This window comes from Trachurus trachurus (assembly GCF_905171665.1).
Source record: "Trachurus trachurus genome assembly, chromosome: 8".
In the NCBI taxonomy this organism is placed as follows: domain Eukaryota; kingdom Metazoa; phylum Chordata; class Actinopteri; order Carangiformes; family Carangidae; genus Trachurus; species Trachurus trachurus.
Window position 1 is genome coordinate 20,407,781 of NC_139905.1, and position 22,505 is coordinate 20,430,285.

Sequence of the window (22,505 nt, forward strand, 5' to 3'; positions counted from 1 at the left end):
TTGCTTCATACTTTGGGTAAATAAAAGCTCCTTTTTTGTAAAAGCTACCTGTTGTGCTCATTGCCGACTGACTTGGTCCCTCACATACTGGAACCTGAGAGTGAAACAACTGACATACGTGCATGCTGCTTCATTCATCCAGATTGTTTTTACAGTTTTAACACTTTAGAGGTGAGAGTCACATATTGAGAATTGCAGCACTAAGGTTTCATCCCATCATCATCCAAATAACACTGTGTTTAATTACTTCCATCACTAGCCTACTACATCTAGGCTACTACTACTTTTTTTTCTTTTTTTTTAATCACATCCTGTTACAAACTGTATTTGATGCATCCTTGGTTTTCACAGCACTGATTTATAGCAAGGGGCTGCAACTGGATGTAATCCAAGAAATTAGGTCAAGGTGTAAAGGTGCAGGGAAAAATTTAAATCTTTTTTTTTTTTCTGGTGGGAGGATCTAACTCAGGCTGACTCTGGGGTTTACCCATTTTAAAACAGAACCAGAACCATAGCCTACAATCTTTTTTTTTTTTCTTTTTTTTTTGCCAAATAACATCTGTGATGATGTATATATAAATATATAAAGTCGGCTATTGGTGTGGGTTAGAGTCATTTAAAAATTCTCCCCCTCAGAAATCTCAGAAGTCTCCAGACAGCACAACACCATTGTCACATAATACGAAAATGAAACCGTCCTCTGTTTTAAGAGAAAAAAAAACTAGCTAGGGTGAAGTCAGGTAAAATGGGCCACTTTTTGGTAAACGATTAATAAGACCATCAAAAACGCTATGCATGAAATCCATTGATATTTTTAAAAATCGACATAGGTCTCTTAAATGTTTCTGTGTGAAAAAAAAATTAAAAAGTATAATTATTTTGGAATTATGAGAGTTAAAGTATCGGGATATTCCCTCTCGAGGTACGATGAAGGTTCAGGTAAAATGGGCCAGCCGTTCAGTTAAATTGGGCCAAGAGAGAACAACACAGTAATTTTAGCAGAAATCATTTAAATTTTAATAATTAATTGACACTACTACTAAACTACAACACTAAACTTAACATTAACAGTGAATACATAAGAGGTTGAAGACATTTTTTAATCTTAAAATGCATTTTAAAATTACATGATCATGTTGTTGCTATGCTCTTTGTTAACTGACTATGTTATAGGCTCTTTTACTGTGTGTGTATGTGTGTGTGTGGCATTATAGATGCCATTTTTTCCCCCACAGTGCTAATGGCACCATGAGTGGCACTGATCAACCTTGGATATATATCTAACTTTGAACATGTTTTGCACCCTCAATTTCTGTTTAACTTCAGTGTAAGACTGTGTTTTGTATGTGGCCCATTTTAGCTGAAATGCATGGCTCAATTTACCATGATGCATTAAGGTAAATTGAGCCACCCACAAAAAATGCATTTAAATTAAAAATAAGTAAGCTTAGCAAGAATTTTGCATTCTATCCAATGGGGGGAATCACAATGCCTATTATAAATCACATTTTTTATTGTAGATCTGTTTTTTTACGGAGTTATCAACCTTATCAGTTTCAAGTGAAATTTGTTTGCCAGGCCACTTTTCGCACACTTCTCCTCAGCAGGCTGGATATAAAGCATTGTCCCACCCACAACAGCAACCAGAGACCACTCAAATCAATTGTTTTTTGTCAAGTACAGTTGTAGCAACAATTTGAAATCATTTACAGCCATTGCCTGTTAAAACTTAAAAAGCTAGGAGGCTCAAACCTTAACTGGCTCATTTTACCTGATGGCCCAATTTACCTGATGTCACCCTATCTCTCTTTAATTGTGTGTAACATCTTCACCACACAAACATGGGTTGCGTGTCCGGCTGACGTCACAGTCGCCTTCGTCACTGCCGGAGGAGGCCGAGCCTTCCCGACCGAGCCGCCGTGTATGTAAACAAGGTCAGACACTGCAGCACGCAGACAAAACACCAGCTCAGACTCCTCGCGCGTCTGTGACGAGAAGAGAACCGCACTTTTATAGTCAGCAGCCCTGTGAGGAGCAAGGTAAGCTGTCCGCCGTCTGCACCTTAAAAAAGACCCAACACTGTGTTATTTGCGTTGTTGTGTAGGACGCATTAAAAAAAAAAAAACGACAATAGCAGGATACATGTATGAAATGTGTAACTGTACTGTATATAACACGCGCGCGCAGCAGTGGACAGATTAGTTTGTAACGTGCAGAAAGATTCTCAACTGCATTCACAACAGACAACAACAGATTTGCCGCAAAGTCACACGGCAGGTGTGTGTTTATCTCCTGCGCAGTCATCAGCTGGCCCTCGAACTGGGTCGCCCAGACTGCAAAAGCTGCATGGTCATGTTTTATCACGACACCAATAAATCCTCTCCAACCAATCTGTTCCTACTTAACACCCATGTAGTCTAATTTCTGTGCACGCGATTGCGATATCCTGTCAATGTGTGTATGCAAATGTGACATTTTAGCAGTGTTTCTCAGTATAAATCAGTGTTACTGCGGACGTTGTGTTATATCACAATACACCAGCTGCATGCACATATACAAGTGTCATAATGTTGCAGCTTTGTGGAGCTTGGCTGAGCTGCAATGCTGCAAAAATATATTTTATATTAATGAGAATAACTTCATTCACAGTCTAACTGGGACAGTTTGTGGCTGTGTTTAATGAAGCAGATAGACATTAGTTGGAATTAGCGACATGGATGTGCAGAGGGGTTTAATTAATGCCAGTGAATTCACCCACATCATCCTTTTAGTCTGGGTTGGCATGAGAACCTGTTCAGGCTGGTTGTCCTGACTGGCTTCGGTGCCAGCAAGACAGAGCGGGCCCCTGTATTCCTCTGCATTGGCGAGAAAGTGAGGGAATGACTCAAAGAGGTGAGTGAGGAGGACAGAAAGAGAGAGAGAGACAGAGAGAGAGAGATAGAGAGAGAGAGACAGAGGGACCAAGGAGACAATCAGGGTGGCAGCCCAGGCTTCACATTGGCCGTGTGCAGGGCCTGTCACGTTTCCCACTGCTTTTTATTGCTTTGGTCCTGCTCCGGTTAATGATCACTGTTGGTCTCTGAGCCCGATGTGACCTCCTGTATACGGCAGACACAATCCTCATATCTCACCAGCTATAATTTGACTTTATTAACTTGGTTAGTGGATCATTTATGGATTTGACAGTGCCAGCCAGGGCCAAGGGCGCTACATCCTTCACCCACTTAAAAACTTGTTGTGGTCACCCTTATGACCATGTGAACTCTCCATCATGTGTTCAATGATTTACATGACATGACAGTGTCGCCTCTGAGAGACCAAAACAGGTTTTTCACTAGAAAGCCATCCCCAACACAAATGTTTATTACACAGTTGTAAAATCAGGAAATTCTTGTCGATAAAAATAAGTTTTGAGGCATGACTTATAAACGGACACTGACGCAGACTGTCGTAATCCCTCAGACAGATCGTTCCAGAGCCTTGATAGTGAAGGCTCTGTGCCTGTCATTTTCATCCTAGACTCTGTGACAAATAGCAGACCTCTGCCTGAGCATCTCAAAGAACATAATGGTTCATAAAGGGTTAAAAGGTCAGTCTGAAACAGGAGTGATGTGATGATGCAGCTTAGTCCTGCTTTAGAAGTCTAGCAGCTGTGCTATGCCAAGTCTGCAGATGCTTCAGGTTTTTTTTGGATTGACACAGGATTAAAGGCTGCTACAGTAATCAAGGTGTGTGGAGGCAAAAGCAGATGCAGCGATTTCAGCATCCTTAAAATAAAAAATCTGTCTAATTTTATTGATATTTCTCTAAACACAATTTGCACAATCTTTGTGATGTCACTCTCAAAGCACAAGTTGCAGTCAAAGAGAACGCTGAGTCGTCTTAACAAATTGGTGACAGGCGAAAAGTTGTGTATATTCGGTGTAAATTGATTGACATCCAGTTTTTAATGTCGACTAAACAGTTGTGTAGGGAGGAAGCATGGTCAAATCTGTGGGCTTTATGGGGAGGTACAACTGAGAATTGTCCGCATCATCCGCATCTCTGCAGCAAAGGGACCGTGTAGATGGGGAGAAAACGTGGACATTCAAAAATATGTAATCTACTGTCCTGTGTCGAGTTACTTTGACTGCAAAGGAGCAGAGAGTAAGACTAAGTAAGACACAGTCATGTGAATGTGATTATCTGGAGTCACATTTATTTGTGTTTCTCACTGCAGGAACTCTGTCAAGATGATGCACTGTTTTAACTTCATGCTGGAGCCGGCCAAAAACTTCACGGCCAAGATAAAGGTAACATGTTTTGGTTCACTCTACAGAAACATTGCATGTTTAATGTGCAAACCTGTTTTGCTCCCGGCGGCAAGGTTTGTGGGTCACTCCGATGCTTATAAGCAGACAGTTGATACAACAACATCTTTTTTGTTTTACCCTGCCATGTGACAGCACGCATTTCTCCTCTCCTGGCTCTGTTTAACAAGAAACAGCCACAGTGTGCAGAGAGTTGCTGATGAGATGGATTGAGGCAGAGAGGCTGGAAGGGAAGGGTGTCTTTTGTTTCTGCTGACAGGACCAGAGCCGCAATGTGCATTTTGATTAGGCTGAGTGACCGACTGCTTTCTGATTTGACCTTATTAATCTCTAAGGCACACGCAGAGCAGCACTTTTGTCCTCCAAATGTCTTTCCGTCTTGTCTTTTTGCTGAAAACCTTTACAGTGTCCTAAAGAAAATGACATTATTTTGTAGGAATCACACAAGAGAGCGAAGCGAGACAAGAGGGAGCCTCTGGATGAGGATCAGCTGTTCGTTGTGGATATGGCTAGAGACCTCAACCGAGTGTGTCAGGTACAGCACCTTGGCAACACACTGCATACAAGATAAACACCTGCTGCCTGTTATTGAAGGCTCTCAGGGCTGGCCTGTCTGTATCCAGGTTAAGCAATAATTAACTGAGACCAACTCACCCATCAAACCAGACATGATATGAAAGAAACCAATATTGGTTAAAAATCATCTTTCTGTTGGACCATTGAGTGTCAGCCTGGTAAAGTGGACATTAAACTCACATATCAAGTCAAATCAATGAGCCTGTCATCAGAAATGGTGCAGGGATGAACCTACTTTCACCAATCCTATGTTTCTGTCTCTGTTTCCCGCCCGCAGAGGTCAGCGGTCCTGGAGCACATCTGGAACCAGGATGACACCTGGCCAACTCCTCTGTGCAAGGCTTTCATCCTACAGTGGGCCTCTATACTGGAGAGCAAGGTGCTCATTAAGAAACAAATGATCATGAGATACCGTCAGTATGTGTAGGGTTCAGAGAGGATTAATGACTGAATATGTGCATCTTTGTACCTGCAGAAGAGGCCCCTGCAGACTGATGGGTGGCCAGAGATGGATGAGGGCAAACTGCCTGATCTGATTAATGAGCAAGACCTGATGCAAGCCAAAAATGGGATCCTCAACTGGATCAAAGACGTGAGAGCTCAGCCTGAGGTGGGTTCACACAGTTCATGTTTCTCGTTCATTTGACTGATCAGACTGATTTTCTTTCCCTCGGTCGTCACATGTTGTTACCATTGATCATTTTTGCAGGGAAGCGTGTGGCCTGGGGAACCTGTGGCCAAGGCTCTGGATGATCTGCAGTCAGCCTGGCGTTGGGGCCGTGCACCCAATCTGCTGACCGCTATGGAGCTGGTCATGTGGACTTTAATGCTGCAGCGCCCAGATAAGGTAAGAAGACCCATGTTATCACACACACATTGTGATCTGTTAATTAGTTTATTGTATTGTATAACACAAATCTTCTTGACATGTTCTTGTAGGACACCATCCCACAGCAGTGGCTCATGTGGAAGCAGAGGACTCAGAATATTGGTTTGTCAATCAAAACAGAATTAGGTTGAAATGTATTGTATATTTGTAAACTCTCACACCACTATGAATGTGTTGTTATCTCCTTCCAGGTGGCATATCCTATGTTCCCCAACCAGGTGAGCCACATACAGTAGCTCAGCATTCATAATGAAAACCTGATGTGCAGTATTTCTGTAGTTTTGCATATATTCGGTGTGTTGTGAAAGAGGTGGATAGTGTGCACATCAAGGGCAGGACAAAAAACAGCATGAGAGGTTATTACACATTGAAATTTTCCAGCTCCAAAAATCTGGATTGATGCAACATTTCAGCCTGAAAGGTTTTTTGCCATGCTACATCTATGTGAACAATAAAGAAAATACCACACTGCAATAACATCCATTATTTTGAAACACTTAAACATGCATATTAAAAATAAATAAGGACTGCATATATCATTTTCTGTGCATTGATAATTATTTTGCGGTATCATCTTTTGTCTGTGGATACAACATGCTTTTACTTCACATGGCTGTTTGCCTGATGGAGATGTTGCAGGTTGAATTTCATTTCCTCAACATTCTCATCTTGACAGTATCCACTCTCCAGTCCATAAACACTGTTGCTATGGCCTACTGTACATATCCGAACCAAAAACACAGTTTTGCGATATGTGTAATACTAGGTTTGCAACATTATATTGTTTTCACTGTCATCTCTGTTTTTGCAGTGTGGGACTGGATCTCAGATGCTGCAGGTACAGGATTAATGTATAATCAGTGTTTCAGTGAGTGTCCTCTCCTCTGGACCCGTCCGGTAATTCAGACTGTTACGTTTCTCTGTAGTTGAGGTGACTCTGGATCTGGACACAGCCAACCCTGATCTGCTTATCTCCACTGATGAGAAGAAGATGCGCTGCGGCTTTCAGAGGAAGGATGTTCCCAACTACCACCAACGCTTCGACGGCTGGTGGTGCGCCGTCGGGGTGGAGGGCTTCGGCTCCGGCCGCCAGTACTGGGAGGTGGAGGTCGGCGAGCGGGACTGGCGACTGGGCGTGGCTAAGGAGTCGGCCCTGAGGAAAGGCTTCAAGTCGCTGAACACCAACACGGGGTACCTGACCCTGCGGCTGGAGAGGGGCACCGAGCTGAAGGCGCTGACCGTGCCCTTCACCTCCCTGCCACCGGGCCTCATCCCCCGTAAAGTGGGCATCTATCTCGACTACGACCACGGCCAGCTGTCCTTCTATGACGTGGACAAACACTTGCACATTTACACCTACAACGAGAGCTTCAACGAGAAGCTGTTCCCCTTGTTCGGCACAGTGGAGATCATCAAGGATCTGGTGATCAAGTCCCCAGCAGCTAAGACCCAGTGTCTCTGCTCCACGTCCTGTCTCTGGGGTTGAATTTTCCCTCCGTCACCTCTGCCTTCCAATTCCAGTAGACATCATGTTAAAGTATGATAAACCAGGTTATGTTATACTGTAATCAGAGATCCTGATGTAAAGGACCATCAATAGTTCCAGTACGTTACCACGCTCTGTGCTGCTACTGCTTCACTGTGATTGTTGCTGCCTCTCTTTCACTATAGTTATCACGTTGCCCCCCTAGAGGGAGTCTCTCTTGCTACAGCCCGTCCGCTAACTCAGGTCGGTGCTCTCAGCGTAGGACAATATACTACACACATCTCAATGGGCCACTTGTCAATGACTGAACCCACCATGTTGTCATGTTTCCCTTTGCTCACGTACATAATGTATTTTCATACATTTCAAACAAAGCCTCTAGCATTTATGTAATGCGCTGTGCAATATTAATCCTGCAGTGAGAATGCACTATGTGAATAACAAATAAAGCAAATATGTGTCTTAAATTTTGGTCTATTTATTGATGCAGGGGTACGGTCTATGCGGGAACAGACAAAATGGCTGAATCTTAAGATGATGGCAATGAGAGCTGAAGTGTGTGTGGTGTGTGTGCACAAACCCGGTCCCTGCAAGTTCACACTATCTTGGGTGAATAAAGTGGTGGTATCAGTTGTCTGCCTCAGGATCTTCTCTTGTTTCTCCCTGCTCACTATTATCCCTCCTTTCTCAGGCCTCCCATCTCTGCTCTGTCTCTGCTTGCGTACATACAAAGGTCATATTCCTAGGTCACAGAAAAAATCTGCAGCTGGCAGTACTCCAGCACTGAATTTTATAAATGATCTGACACTTCACCTCAGGTTGCAGAATAATGACATGAGTTCAGTTTGATTTCCTGGTAGTTTAGCAAATAAAATGGGACAATGGATTATTATTGTCTCTTATAACAAAATCATTTGATGCATTATGTCATAGTAGTATGGCATATGACATTATACCCCTTGTCTGATTCAATACATTTAATCAAATAATCAAATCCAGTTTGAGTTGCATATTCTCGACACAGATTGTATAGCATTTTACTTTTACTACTTCATTTTACTCCCATAACAGTTTACAGTGAATATTGTATTTAATATTCACACAACAGTTACTAATTCCTTACAGTATCACTTTCCAGTAAGAGACCTAATGTGTTGAAGAGGGTGATGAATGTAACTTACCTGGTGGCAAAGTGCTGTAGGCTATGTGGATTTTCCATCATTCAACCTGCCACCCCTATAGTTATTCATGGTTCATATAATAATCCTTTGTGAATATGATGTTTCAGTGAAGATTAAACCGCCTGACAGTGTATGAAAACATTACAATCAGCTCGACCGTAACAGCAGGAACACAATAAATAATGGTAGCCTGATAATCCATTCAATATTAATGTATATTATGAAAGAAAGGGTAGGTAGCCTACTTTCTAAGTAAAAAACAAACAAAAAAAACTTATAAATATAAATAAATAAATATAAAGGTTAATATAAAAGAGGAGGGTTATTGCTGCTTGGAAAGAAGCATTCATACCGTATGAAGTGGAAACAGAGTGGAAACCTTTGCTGTCCACATCTAATATAATACATCCATGGTCCACATGCTCAGCTGAAGAGGCTTTAGCAGCAACCAATCAGAGCGCGCTGACCGTGGCACCTGTTTTCACCACAAATATTCAACAAAAAGAGAACATTTAAAATATTTTATAAATGATCCACGGGCCATTGTTAAATTTGTTTTTGTTTTTTGGTGTGTGTTTTGTTTTGTTTTGTTTTTACTTTCATTTTCATTTGAAAAATATTTTACGACTAAGACGATGATGTCATCGGTGTGCGACGACTCCAGAAAGGGTAATTTGACAGAAAGACGATGACAACAAGTTTAAAACAGGCTTTAAAAACCCACTTTGGGTTCGACAGCTTCAGGACTAAAACACAGGAAGATGTTGTCAAAGCAATCCTCAGAGGTGAGTCAGTCAGCCGCTCATTTATCTGCGCTTTACCTTCGTCTCTGTAGCTCTGAGCTAATTAGTTGCTTAAACTTGCTAACAGCAACAAGGAAACTCAACAACATGTCGGAATTGTTTTTGCTTTGGTTACCATGGAGGCCGTAATGTGTGAGTCGTTGGTGTTTTGTGTGTGTGTGCAGGTGACAAGGATGTGTTTGTGTGTATGCCCACTGGAGCAGGGAAGTCCCTCTGTTACCAGCTGCCTGCAGTGCTGGCTGAGGGGATCACGCTGGTTATCTCCCCACTCATCGCCCTCATCCAGGTCAGTCTCAGGTCTCTGTCCCCGGATCAGTCACTTCAGTACAAACCCGTGAGACACTGCAAGGGAGCAGTCTGAGTTACAGTGGCAAGAATAGAGTGTGTGACCCTCTGGGAATGAGCTGGTTGAATGAACTGATTGGCCATTAAAGGGATAGTTCAACATTTTGGCAAATTTGCCTATTGCCATAATCCCAATAGTCATAGGGTTGGGTTCGTTACCTTTAATCGTAGGTGCATGTTGTTTTGAGATCTGCAGGGCACAGATGTGAGCTGCTTAGCAAACACAATGGAGGTGAACAGTACAGGTCCGCTGTCCTTCAAAACTCATCAAATACACAATGAATCCAACAACTCCAAAATGTCTCGTGGAGAAGTTGTGACCTGCACTTTCACCACGCTATGAAATAATAATGTAACATTACGAGAAAGGTAATGAACCTACTCCCTATGACTATAGGGATTATAGCAATAGGTGAATTTGCCAAAATGTTGAACTATCCCTTCAAATGGGATCTGAGGTTAACCTAAGGCACTTAAACAAATACTGCCCCTGAGATAATGTCACACAAACATTCACACTTCTGGTAGAAAGAGTAAGTGAACTCCGGCATTAAACACTGTTTAAACAACCAGTGTGAGCTTTGTGGTAGTTGTTGTCCTGCTATATCACCCAACTTCTTGCTTCAACGTGGTGGACAGACACCTTGACATTATCTCGTAATGTATCTTGAAAAAACAGGGTTAGTTACTTTCCCTGTGATGATGTCATGATGCTCCTTCCATAACGATTCACCCTTTTCACCACCACATGTGTTGTGTAGTGCTGCATTCGGCTTCAATTCATGTTCGTGTTCACTAAGTATTAGCCTATTACTAGTAGTGTTGCAGCGTGTCAAGCTGCAGACTTCAGGCACAGAGATCATGTATGTTTCTGGGGAGCAGCTTCCTCCGCAGTGTCCCAATATGGAAATCATGCTCCATGTAACTCTACAGGAGTCAGGATCAGATTTAAATATGGTAGACTCATGAACACAGACACCAACCTGCTCCGATGAGTCCTATGAACCTGTTATTACTCTGTGGTTCTTTCATGTGCTATTGATCACTCTGCATTGTGGTTCTGGAGTCATATTAGCAGGGTTTCAGCTTTTAGGAAGTGTAGCCACAGAACTACATCAACTCCAGTTGCAGTACAAACAGGTTGTCTGAGATGACTGCTGTCACCCTTACACTCTTCGGAGATCTTTGTCTTGAGAGGAATTATTTTCATCAGGTTTCTTGTGATTTGCAAAGTATCTAACTTCCATCTCCAGTCTTGTCTCATTGTTTTCAAACCCCAGTTAGCTTTTTGTTGATGGCAGTATCCAAGGGTTTCACATAGTTTTTCTACAGTGTAATGTTGACAGTTTAATCTATGTAGTAGGCTATAGACAAGAGCAATACAATTATATGTGTTATTAGTTAAAATAGATTGTGGAACTGTAACTTAGATGAAGATTTGACCACATTTTAGGACAAATGGAGGTTGTTCCATGTGGTCCTTTCTTCTTTCTTGTTGCTCACTACTTGTGTTTTCTCTCAGGACCAAGTGCAGCACCTGACGGCTCTGAACATCCCCGCCTGCTCCATCAACTCCAAGCTTCCAGTCGGCGAGCGTCGTTTGATCCTGACCGACCTGGAGAGCAGCAGCCCGAAGCTGAAGCTGCTCTACATCACTCCAGAGATGGTGGCCTCTCCCTCGTTTCAACCGTGCCTGACGGGCCTGTGCTCCCGCGGCCTGGTGTCCTACCTGGCTGTGGATGAGGCTCATTGCGTCTCTCAGTGGGGTCACGATTTCAGACCGGACTACCTCAAACTGGGCGAGCTGCGTGCTCGCATGGCTGGAGTCCCTTGCTTGGCCCTGACAGCCACAGCACCCAAGAATGTACAAGAGGACATTGTTCAGTCCCTCAGGCTGCGCTCGCCTCTGTCTTTTGTTACACCTGTGTTTCGCAGTAACTTGCACTATGATGTGATTTTCACGGAGCTGCACCCCAACCCCTATGTACACCTCCATGCCTTTATTCAGAAGGCCCTGGCACTGGGCAGCGGCTCTGCTGGACAGGTGAGTGGACTGGGCTCTGTGTGGATGCTGTGGCTCTGCTCCATCCTTAAATAATAGATCACATCTGCTTAGCCGTCACTCATCTGTGTTTCTATTTTTAAACAGCTACACTCATGTCGTGTTGGAGCAGCTCATTTGAAAAGACAGAGACAAAAATAATCACTGTAGTTAGACGGAGCGTTTCTCTGTTTTATATTTGTTAGTATTTCATGGGCAAGGAGAATAAGATAAAGCAAAATGAAACGGAGACATACAATGACTGACTTCAGTTTGGTTTCTGGATGATACTGTCCTGTTGTGTTTAAAAATCACATGTATCCAACACTTGGATATTGAAAAAATAAAACCAAGACGAACAGAATCCTACATAGGAGCAAAAGTAAAGTAATTATGATAACAAAAAAGGAATAAGATTTTTAAAAGAAAAACTTGGAAAGACTTGGATGTAATATCTCTGCAACTAGTGATGGAATAACAGTGGAGGTGGAACGGTTTGATAACGGTACAGTTCCCATTGCACCCAAATCAATCCTCAGCTCTTTGAATCTTTTCATCCCAGGATAAACACTAGGCATCTTCACAACAACCCTGTGGGGACTGTTTTCTTGAAAACAGGAGCAATTTAACGTGAAGGATTTTAACATAGCTCTGCATGTCAAATCTGAGGCTTCTCCAATGCGTAACTGTGACAGATGTCACGCCTCACTTCAGGCAAGTTCTCAGCCCTGAGCGCTCTCAAATGAAGGCAGAATATTTTATAACCAGACAATGAAACGTTTACCTTGAATGGCTCGGCTGGAGCTTGTTACATGAAGTCTTGTCTGATACTGAATATGGTGATATGTTTTGACTGATTGTGTTTACTCTAAAAATGCTGGTTTTCTCACACTTCTGTGTGTATTTGTGAACAGGGCTGTGGGATTGTTTACTGTCGGACGAGGGAGGGCTGTGAGACGGTGGCCCACCAGCTGACCAAACTTGGAGTCTTGTCCAAGCCCTATCATGCAGGTAGGAGTGTTTTCCGCTTGATGTGTAGGTTCGGTGTGGGAATGGAAAGCAGCAGGACTGCAGCTGATGTGTTTGACTTGTGCTAACGCAGGTCTGAAAGCAGGAGATCGCACAGAGGTTCAGAATGAGTGGATGGAGGGGAAGGTGTTGGTAATTGTAGCCACCATCAGCTTTGGTATGGGTGTAGACAAAGCCAATGTCAGGTGAGGCGGTGAGGTTTTTTTTTTGCTGTATTAGTTTCTCCATATACTAGATAGAATATGTAAATTTGTATGTGCTGATGTTTCTGCTCATCCTGCAGGTTTGTAGCTCACTGGAACCTCGCAAAGTCTCTGGCCAGTTACTACCAAGAGTCGGGACGAGCGGGGAGAGACGGACTGCCCTCCTCATGCCGCACTTACTACTCCCGAAAAGACAAGGAGCAAATTAACTTCCTCATCCGCAAGGAAGTCGGCCGCAGACAGGTCAGCTCAGCAACAGGGCGGTCTAAGTGTAAGGAATCAGATTAACGTCGCGGTGTGTGACCATCTCTGAACAAATCGTTCGCAGGAGAAACGCGGCAGCGCAAAGGAGTCGGACAAAGCAGCCATTACAGACTTTGAGGCCATGGTGTCATACTGTGAGAAAGAAGGGTGAGTGGAGAAATCAGTGCTCACAATGTGTGTTTATTTCTTAAAAATCAAAGTAAGAAGGACAATAAATGTAATATCAAAGCACCATTACATAATCACTTTGCTGCAGTTTTATACATTATACACATGTACACGTTAATGTCCAGCAGAGGGCAGACTTGATCTCTCTTTATGCTTTGTTGCATTGAGTGTGCCAAGGAGCAGCTTCAGCTTCCTTTTCATTGGTCGATCTTACTGAACTCCCAAGTGGCTGCCAACTCTCATACCTTTACAATGACACATAGTCGGGTTTAGGGAAACATTAACAAACACATTTGGCCTCTTTCTTCAGTCTCACTGTACAACCCGCTCCATTATTATTATTTTTTGGTAAATAAATTTCCTATTCATATTCCTCGTATTTTTTCATCACCATTATTAAAGTTGCATTTGGTGGTTGGCCCTGCCTTTTCCTCAGATCAGAGCCACTGTTGTTGCCCTGTTGTTGCTCAGGGATGCTCCATGGAATGTGGATTCTCCTGAATATCTGGCAGCTTTGGCAGGTGTGTCTTTGGCAGCCAGTCAGGACGTCCCTCTGTGTTTGACAGGTGCTTTGTTGAACAAGGGCTGGGACCTCTTCAGCACCACTGAACACACCCAGTATGAAGCTTGAATATTTACCTATAAATTACATGACCATGGCTCTCAATAGGATTCGATAGGACTCCACAGGTCTCACTGTGCTCCAGAGGGCTGCAGAGTTGTGTTTTTTTTATTTATTTTGGTGTACCTGCACCATCTCCTGTGCTTGGATGCTCGATTATAAATGATTATAATAATTCCTTGTTTGCGCAGCACATTCGCTCAGATGTTTGATCCCTTCATCCTGGTCTTACGACAGCAGCAGCAGCAGGTCAGGCAGCTCAGCACCATCATGAGCAGGACCACCACTGCAGGAGAGAAAAATCGACAGTATCGTGACCAGTTCAGTCTTAAATAAGTAACACAAGGGAGTCAGTTACGACAGGGAGCGGACACTCACAGATGAAGGTCAGCAGGACGGAGAAAGCTCCCACCTCTATAGCGTTGGCTTTGGGCAGATCCTGCAGCTTTACCCATATCCTGTTCAAAAGGTTCAGCGTCTCTTCCTTGGGATCCATCCTCGTGACGCAGCAGGGACAGGGTGGTTGTGTTTACACTGTTAAGGTCAGGCGTGAATATGGTTTACACAGTATCTCATTTATTTACCAGCGTTCAGTGTCATCAGGATATAACCTCCTGTTTGCTTGTCACTGATGCCCTGAGTGGGCGAGGTGACACGAGCACATCATTTCTGCTCTTTATGAACATGAATACGTTTTGCTGACTAACCGTCTCTACATAATTGTGCTTTTGTGAGAGAAAGTGGGAGGATTACGATGACAGGAACGCTGGGGTTTTACTGCCTCGGGGTGAACTGATGTAAAGCAATGCAATGTTTCCATTCCAGTTTGTGTGTGTGAGAGAGTGAGTATGTTTACCAGGGTAATGACACAGAGGGTGGTACTGGTGGTTTAGGGCGTTAAGCATTTTTTTTTTTTGTAAGGCCACACAAGGAAAGTGACTGTGGCAACATGATGCTGATTGATAGATGATATTTCTGCACAGTTGGTGCTTGGTGGGCGTTCCTTTCTTTACTTTTTCAAACTTAAGATCTGGAGAAAAACAATTCATGTGTGTTTACCTTTTAGTGTGACTTTTCTGTTTCCTGTTTACCCCACCAACTCAAACTTTTCCACAGTCTCTCTGTCTCGCTTAGTAATGAACTTTTATTATGTACAGATGTTATCCAGACATTGAGAAACCACGTAGACGTGCAGCTGCCAAAGTGTAACTCTGAAACTGCAGCCGCCCCCCCACCTCCTCATTTTAAAGCAGACTAGTTTAAATTTCCTCCGTGTGTTTTGCACACAGCAAGTTGGTATTTTCAAATGCATTCCCGTCATTCTTCCCCTGGCCTGCAGTATTTCTCAGGTGCTTTGTCTCTGAAACGCACACGTAAACACACACAGACGCGCTCAGTGTGAGAGGCACTTACCTATGAGAGTCTTTGTTGTTTTCCCAAGCTCAGACGAGCCCAGACTAACTGGCAAAAAAAAAAGATAAAAACACACATAAGCAGCAGACTAGTTGATGAAGAGGAGACGGTGATGAACATGGTATTTCTCTCCTGAAGGAGTTACCTGCTGAGTGTCTGACTCCTGTAAATCATCCGGAGGAGGAGGAGGAGGAGGTGGAGGGAGAGTGCTCAGATGCTGCCTGAGATTAGGGATTAGGGTTAGGAGCGATAATTCCTCAGGTACAGATGATGTCTGCACGTGGAGTTGTGGAAAAAGTGAGATAAACACAAACCAACCCCAGCAGCCACTGCTCCTCTGTTCTCCTTTTTGAAAAATGTCCTCTTTATCTCTTCTGCTCTTCCTTCAGTGTGCTCTTCAGGCTTGCTCTCTTCTTTTTGTTATTGTTTTTGATAGTGACACACACAGAGTAGTTATCCACTCTGCTCCTGACTTTAGTTTGTCTTCTCTCTGACGCTCCTGCCTGGGAGTGACTGTTGCTTTCGCAGACTCTTTGTTGTGTGCCTCTCTCTGTCTTTCCCCACCTCCTTTTGGTGAGGCTGCTCCTCTCTCTTTCATGGCTGTGGAGACAGCCTTTCCATTTCCAGCAAGGTAGTTAGTATGTTGTTGAAGTGGCTCGTTTAATGAGCTGCTTCCCAAACACACACACTCACTCTCTCTCTCTCTCTCTCTCTGTGTGGTTGCGGTGTTACATAATACTTGTTCTGATAAAGGAGCGTCAGGCTTTTTTGTAGAAAGAGTGGAAACAATCATATGTAAAGCAGGGATCAGAATGAAAACCAGAACATACCGTACATACATACAGCAACTAGGTGAGCTGTTATAAATGAAAATGTTGCACACACCCCAAAAAACCTCAATGTGTGGGGAAACATGAAAGAGTGAAAATCACCTCCCTAAGTAGGATTTAATTTGCTCTAATGCATTCTCCATATCCGTACATCAAAAGATGAAAAGCTAATAGATCTGTTTATTAGCTTTTACAACTCTGATTGCCAAGCTGTTGTATTTTTGTGTGTCAAATGACAAGGCAGCCCTGTTTGGCTTATTTCATAATAGAAACATTGATTGTGGTCAGTGTGCCATGGTTACACAACATCCAATAGATCAGTCATGCACCAGATAACCTCTCCAAACAGCTTCTGTATGATGGAGAGGCGCACAAAAACATCATCAGTCTTGACCAATTTGAATTAAATTATGATGCAAACAGCTTTGCATGGTCTTGCATCTCACTTTCCTGTCCTTACATGTATTTAGTTTCTAATATTCAGTTTTTCCTCATCTATCTCACAGTTGTCGCCATGCCATCATCTCCAGTTTCTTCGGAGACAAAGCACCAAATTGCGCCGGCACCTGCGACTTCTGCCGTAACCCTAAAGCAGTACGCGCCCAGCTGGAGAAATCGGCCGTCCTCAGAACCACGACTGGGGCAGCTGAGAAGCCCAAAGGACCCTTCGGTTTCCAGGCCAATCTTTACGGAGGAGGAAAGAAGGGCTACGGCTTTGAGAGGCAGGACAGATTTAATCACTTGGTCTGAAATGCTGATTTGATTTCGTCCCATTTTGGATGTTATCCTTCTTCAGTGTGGATTTCAGAGCCACATAAAGCAATATTGAACCTACTGACTATCACCAATGTCACACCTTGTAGGCACGATGAAGAGGAAGATGGTGATGGGAGTGATGATACCATGCATAGAAAAAAGGAGTTTTCCGATCTCTTCAAAAAGCAGATGAACCTACGGAAGGTGAATCATTATGTAATGATCTAATATATAACTGACGCCATGTAACACTTATAGAAGTGTGAACTAAATCGGACTAGAAAAACAACTCCAACATTGTTTGTCTCTACATCTGCTCGCCAGCTGCGGGCAACAGAAAGGCAGGGGCTGCTGGGGCCCCCATTGTAAATCGCTCCCACATGTTCAGGGAACTGGCAAAAGACTGAAGGAAAACTATTCCTCAGCAAGCCCAAGTGGAGGTTGGCCAAACAGTTTACAACACAGATAAATGAAAACAGGAATGTTGTCAGAACTGTACGATAAATAGGAGCAGAACAACAAAGCAGTGATGATGGTCATGGACGATTAAGAGACTGTTTCACTTCACTCAGAACTACAATTAACTATTGAGGGTGCTGTATTGTTGAAAGTTTATTTCAATTATAAAGCAGGTCTAGGTTCTATATTAACTCACTCAGAAAATAGTCAGCCAATCAGAGGAGAGGCTCAGAGCCGCCTCTCTTCTGATTGACTCTTTGGCCTGTCATTTCTGATAAAAAAAACAAAAAAACAGTTCAATTGTTTTTTTTTTTGTTTTTTTTTACTTAAAACCATAAGTCAATCTTGTTGTGGATCAACAAACTGTGTCTAATATGGGACCTTTGATAACACTGAAGAGAATTACCAGATTAGACTGATGCTACATCCAGGATAATAAAACAAAACTCAGCTCTTACAGGCCTAGAAGATGATAATATAAATGTCTTGAATAAAGTATGACTGGACAAAACTGAACGTATGGATAGAGAGGTGAAAGAGACAGACATTTTAAATCTCAGTTCTGCTCTGAAAACTCTAGACTCAGTTCACTCTGAAAGTCCCTCAAGCTGACATGAGGTCTGTGTCAAATGCAACAGATACATTTAGTTGTGTTCATTTGGCCGTAGAGCGGTGGTGATGTTAATGGTGAATCTGGAGCTAAGCCATAATGCAGCAGGGATAGGGGAAGTGTGTCAATGTCACTTCTCTAAATAATACTAAGAATAAGAATCACCAAATCAGATGTGCATGTGTTTGATTGGAAGTTCCTTCAATATCGACAACTAACTGCTGACCTCTGTCTGTGCTCGTGTTTCTTCAGGGAACTGACGGTCAGAGGGAGGACTTTGTTCCCCCAGGTAATATAAATAAAGAAGCAAATCATCATTGTGAATGAATCTTCATTCTGTCGTGTACTTTCACTTAAGCGACTTGTCCTCCTGTGCAGATGCCAGCTGCCCACTCAGAGAGGCCAGCAGCCAGAGGATCCCCAGGCTCACTATAAAGGTACAACAGAGCACTTGAACGCCACAGACACATTCCTCATATATGCTCCATTCATTAACACGTCTGCAGGAATTCAGTGACTCATGTGTCGTGAGATGTGAAGAGAGACATTACAGCAGAGCGATACAACACCGCTATCGTAAACATACAGAACTTCTACAGCATAGGAGAAGACATGGTATCAGAATAAAATGATAGACTGTAAGTGATGACATTTTGTAGAGAGGAGGGGAGAGTCTTCAGTTTCAGTATCTGAAATGAGGATATTTGCTGTTCTATTTAAAAACATTGATGTACAGTAATTACTGAGAATATCTGAACTTTGGTGTAAATTGTGTGAACATATCAACCTGTATTGTTGTATTGTCCTGAATGGAAAACTGGAGATTTTTCATTCATGTATCACTTCATCATGTATCAGCATCAACATCTTTTATTTACACTCACCATTTGATATTATCACTGTTATTTTTAATCATTCAGTAAATAAATGTCTTATTTTAGGCCAGAGAGCACTGCCTGTGCCTTTTGGAAGAGGCGCTACACGGCCACCAGGGGGCAGAAGACACATTCAAGTAATTCTCCAGACGTTTCAAGCATCTTTCTTTAGACATACTTCATTTTCTGAAGGACAACGAACACCGTCACCTGACATTGTTCTTTGTCCTTCTACCTCTCAGCTCTGACACTCTGCCCATGGCGGTGGCTCTCGAACACGAGGTCTTCAAGAGCAGCAAGTCGTCCAACTTGTACAAAGCCGCCGTCCTAAAGAAGGTAACCACCTGACCGTTCAGCTGTTGCTATAAGGAAGACAAATGCCTGACACATCTCTTATTCTGAAGGTGTCAGAGATGAAGAAATCAGCACCTCCGTCGACCGGAGGAGAAAGAGACAAGACAGACGGCAGCAGTGAATCCAGAGAGGTTGAGTCTAAAGGGAAAGGGGAACCATCCTCCTCCTCATCTTCTTCAACCTTTCCTGAGGAGCTGCAGGGGTTCACATCTGCATCTGAAGTCTACTCGGTAAGATCTCTTCAGTAGACATGTTCTTCAGCTAGTTTAGAAGCAGGTATTGTGGTTTCTTGCAGCTGCAAACTAACTTTCTTGATAAAAACCTCTATCTGTTTTTCCATGATTCCTCCAGATGAAGCGTAAGAGGGTAGGGGCGGGCCTAAGGGGCTCATCCAACCCTTTCCAGACCGCCAGTGAACTGCTGAAGTCCTCCATGTCGGACACTGCTTCTGACAAAGGGTCAGAGAGTGGAGGGTTTTACAATGACAGCTCAGGAGGCTGTGGAGAGCCGTCTGCCAAGGTGAGAATAAAAGAGACAAACACAGAGACGTCTTCGGCCGTGACATCGTCCATCAGAGCCAGAGCGAATGCAGTCGCCGCCTCCATGAACAACAGCCCGACGAAGGGCGGCAAAGCCATGAGCAAGAAGCAGCAGAAGCTGGCCGAAGCTGCCAAAAGTTCCCGCAACATTTCCCAGTACTTTACAAAGAAGCAAACAACAGAAAAAAGCCAAGAGGAGCCAGAGATGCTGAAGGAACTTAATGATACTTTACCTCATACTACCACTGTGATCCCCGAGGAGAACACCTGCCAGCAGGAGCACTCGCCTGTCACCGAAGAAGCTGTGGAGGGAAGCCCTATGGAATCAGAGACTCAGAGTGTGATGCAAGAAGAAACACAAAAAGAAGTAATACTTATAACTGATGATGATGAGGAGGAGAAAACGACAAACACAAAAACAGAGACTTCAGAACCGGAGCCGGTTCTGGAAACATCAAAAGAGGATACGAGGTCTGCCACAAAGTAACTACGCTATATTTTATGACAACTTTGCAGGAAGAGTTGTCTTTTATAAACTGTCTTTTTTCTTTTTACACTTCACAGCCAAAACAAACCAGAGGAAGAAGCTAAACCAGCTCTAATAGAGAAGGTAAGTGTCTGTGTCCTCTCCACTTTTAAGACTCATCTCCTGTCCAGTAACTTAACGACGATGCATCCCGCATATGTCCAGCTGACAGGTGACACGGAAGCCAACGGAGAGTCGTCTCCTACGGCAAAGCGGAGCCGTCCCGCCAGCGGCAGCACCAGAAGAGTGACCTTCAACCCCAACGTGCAGGAGAGGGCGCTGCTCCCGATGGAGGAGCCGCCCAAGCCGGTGACGCTGAAGGAGGCGGCCGACATTGTCGTCCGCTACCTGGACCCGTTTTACACTCAGGGGAAGTTTGCCACCAAGGTGAGAGAGGCGATGATCATTTCCTGTTTGCAGAGGAGCAGCAGTGTGAAATCAAGGAACGGGCTCGGACCTGTTTGCCGGTTAATTCTCAGCGGTTGTTTTCTGGTGTTGCAGGAGCTCTTCAAGTCCTTCGCTCGCTACCTGTCTCACCTTCTTGCAGAGGGAAGGAGTCGAGGAAAAGGCCAAGGCAAGCAGGGGATACATCCATAAAATAATAATCACTATCCCACCTTTGCATTGCTATAAACCAGGGGTGTCAAACATGTGAAAAGGAGGGTCCAATCCGGCCAGCAGGATGAATTTGCCAAGTGTGAAAATTGCATAGAAGACAGAAGAGACATACTATTGTTGAAATTGTGCATATTTATCTCAAAAATCTTCAGTTTGTTCATGATGTTTTGTAAAAAGATAATTCATTAACTGTAAACATCTTCATAATTGAATTGAATTAGATAAACTTTATTCATCCTGAAGGAAATTCTTGATGCCAGCAGCCCATGTATACATTCATTCCAAACAACACGACAATAGACAGAATGAATAGATAAACAGACAGACAGTACCTTTAAAATATATCTAAAAATGCTGCTAATACCGATACTGACGGCTAAAAAGGTGCTATTAGTGTATAATGTACTTGCACTAAAACAAAAGGAAACATTTAGAGTTCTTGTTATTTATAGGTTATTATGCTGTTATTTTACTGGTCAGGCCCACTTGACATCCAATTGTGCTGAATGTGGCTCCTGAACTAAAATGAGTTTGACACCCCTGCTATAAACAATATATCCTTCTCTAACGTCCGTATTTGTGCCCACAGTTAAAGCAGAAGCCAAAGCTCTCATCAAGAAGTTCTTCAGCGGAGTCAAGCGCTGTGAGAGCGAAGAAGACTGGAAGCACCTTAAAAGACCACAAAGCTGTAAAACCACAGAGAACAAGGAATGATAGAAAGGGAAACATAGCCATTTTTTTTAAGGGCCAAACACTTCCTCTTTGTCAGTGCCTCTTGTTCCATGATCTCAGGCTTCATCACAGATGCCTGCTGACCAGATTTATGGTTGATTTGCTGCTAGAAGTTCTGCTTTTTTTTTTTTCCCCCAGGCGAGCTGCTACTGCTGCTACTGTAGTTTTTGTCAGTAATCAAGCAATAAAAATATGAACAGTAACAGCCTGGGAGAGCAGAGGTAGCTCTAACATGACAGGTGTTCTTTATGTGTCAGCCAATTCATGGAAAATTGTGTACACTTCAAATTCCTGATGACCAAAGCAGACAGTTTGAAATCACCGATCAGACTTCATATCACTTCAGTATGGTCATACTTGATGGGACGTTTGTGGTGCTGCCCTCTTTTTTATTTTACAACCTGCACTTACAGTAAACCTGCAGTCAAGCATGATTCAAGTCTCTGCAAGATGATTTTCATACAGTGCTGAATAGCTATGGTGGTTTATCCTCTGTGGACCATGAGCGTCTACCAAACCATTTGATAATCTACTGAGTAGCTGGACCAAGGTGGTGGACCAGCCAAAACAACAACCACTTTAACCATCCATAGAGCCTTAGCAGCAGCAGCATCATCAGCTGGAAACACACGGTGCTGGTGGTTGACAGTAATGTGAAGTACACACATTCTTTTAAGTAAATAGAGGTAAAACGTACAAAAACACTGCAACAGTATTTTAATATTTGCCAGAACCAGATCATTGTTACCAGATGATTTTGATTATGTTATGTTGTTTTTTATTGCTGCTACACATTTTGTCTTTGGCTGCTGGACTGCAGAACAGAGAGCAAAGTGAATGGACAGAAATAACACACATACTGTATGATTTAAAACG

General features: G+C 43.2%; 2 protein-coding genes across 2 annotated transcripts; both read left to right on the plus strand.

Annotated features, from left to right (window-relative positions):
• Positions 1 to 1,882: 1,882 nt before the first annotated feature.
• LOC310989507 (butyrophilin subfamily 3 member A3) lies at positions 1,883 to 7,791 on the plus strand. Its single transcript, XM_083976595.1, has 10 exons — positions 1,883 to 2,039; positions 4,220 to 4,292; positions 4,747 to 4,845; positions 5,164 to 5,265; positions 5,362 to 5,496; positions 5,596 to 5,733; positions 5,826 to 5,877; positions 5,967 to 5,993; positions 6,587 to 6,613; positions 6,702 to 7,791. The coding sequence occupies exons 2-10, from the start codon at positions 4,233 to 4,235 to the stop codon at positions 7,259 to 7,261; spliced, it is 1,200 nt and encodes a 399-aa protein (XP_083832721.1). The 5' UTR covers positions 1,883 to 2,039; positions 4,220 to 4,232; the 3' UTR covers positions 7,262 to 7,791.
• A 1,302-nt stretch (positions 7,792 to 9,093) lies between these two features.
• On the plus strand, positions 9,094 to 22,166 carry recql5 (RecQ helicase-like 5). The gene is made up of 19 exons (XM_083976670.1): positions 9,094 to 9,227; positions 9,410 to 9,531; positions 11,113 to 11,634; positions 12,546 to 12,642; positions 12,734 to 12,845; positions 12,944 to 13,106; positions 13,192 to 13,274; positions 16,667 to 16,882; positions 17,024 to 17,120; positions 18,238 to 18,274; positions 18,364 to 18,422; positions 18,927 to 18,997; positions 19,103 to 19,196; positions 19,265 to 19,444; positions 19,566 to 20,224; positions 20,318 to 20,363; positions 20,445 to 20,666; positions 20,781 to 20,853; positions 21,487 to 22,166. Exons 1-19 carry the CDS (start codon positions 9,131 to 9,133, stop codon positions 21,609 to 21,611), a joined length of 3,075 nt encoding a protein of 1,024 aa, XP_083832796.1. The 5' UTR covers positions 9,094 to 9,130; the 3' UTR covers positions 21,612 to 22,166.
• The last annotated feature ends 339 nt before the right edge of the window (positions 22,167 to 22,505 follow it).

Excerpts from the sequence above, each read along its gene's own strand:
- LOC310989507 (XM_083976595.1), top strand. The coding sequence starts at position 4,233 with ATGATGCACTGTTTTAACTTCATGCTGGAGCCGGCCAAAAACTTCACG. Across the intron at positions 4,293-4,746 it reads ACTTCACGGCCAAGATAAAG|GAATCACACAAGAGAGCGAA; the intron begins GTAACATGTTTT and ends ATTATTTTGTAG. Across the intron at positions 6,614-6,701 it reads CTGGATCTCAGATGCTGCAG|TTGAGGTGACTCTGGATCTG; the intron begins GTACAGGATTAA and ends GTTTCTCTGTAG.
- recql5 (XM_083976670.1), top strand. The coding sequence starts at position 9,131 with ATGACAACAAGTTTAAAACAGGCTTTAAAAACCCACTTTGGGTTCGAC. Across the intron at positions 18,998-19,102 it reads GGGGCAGAAGACACATTCAA|CTCTGACACTCTGCCCATGG; the intron begins GTAATTCTCCAG and ends TCTACCTCTCAG. Across the intron at positions 20,364-20,444 it reads AACCAGCTCTAATAGAGAAG|CTGACAGGTGACACGGAAGC; the intron begins GTAAGTGTCTGT and ends GCATATGTCCAG.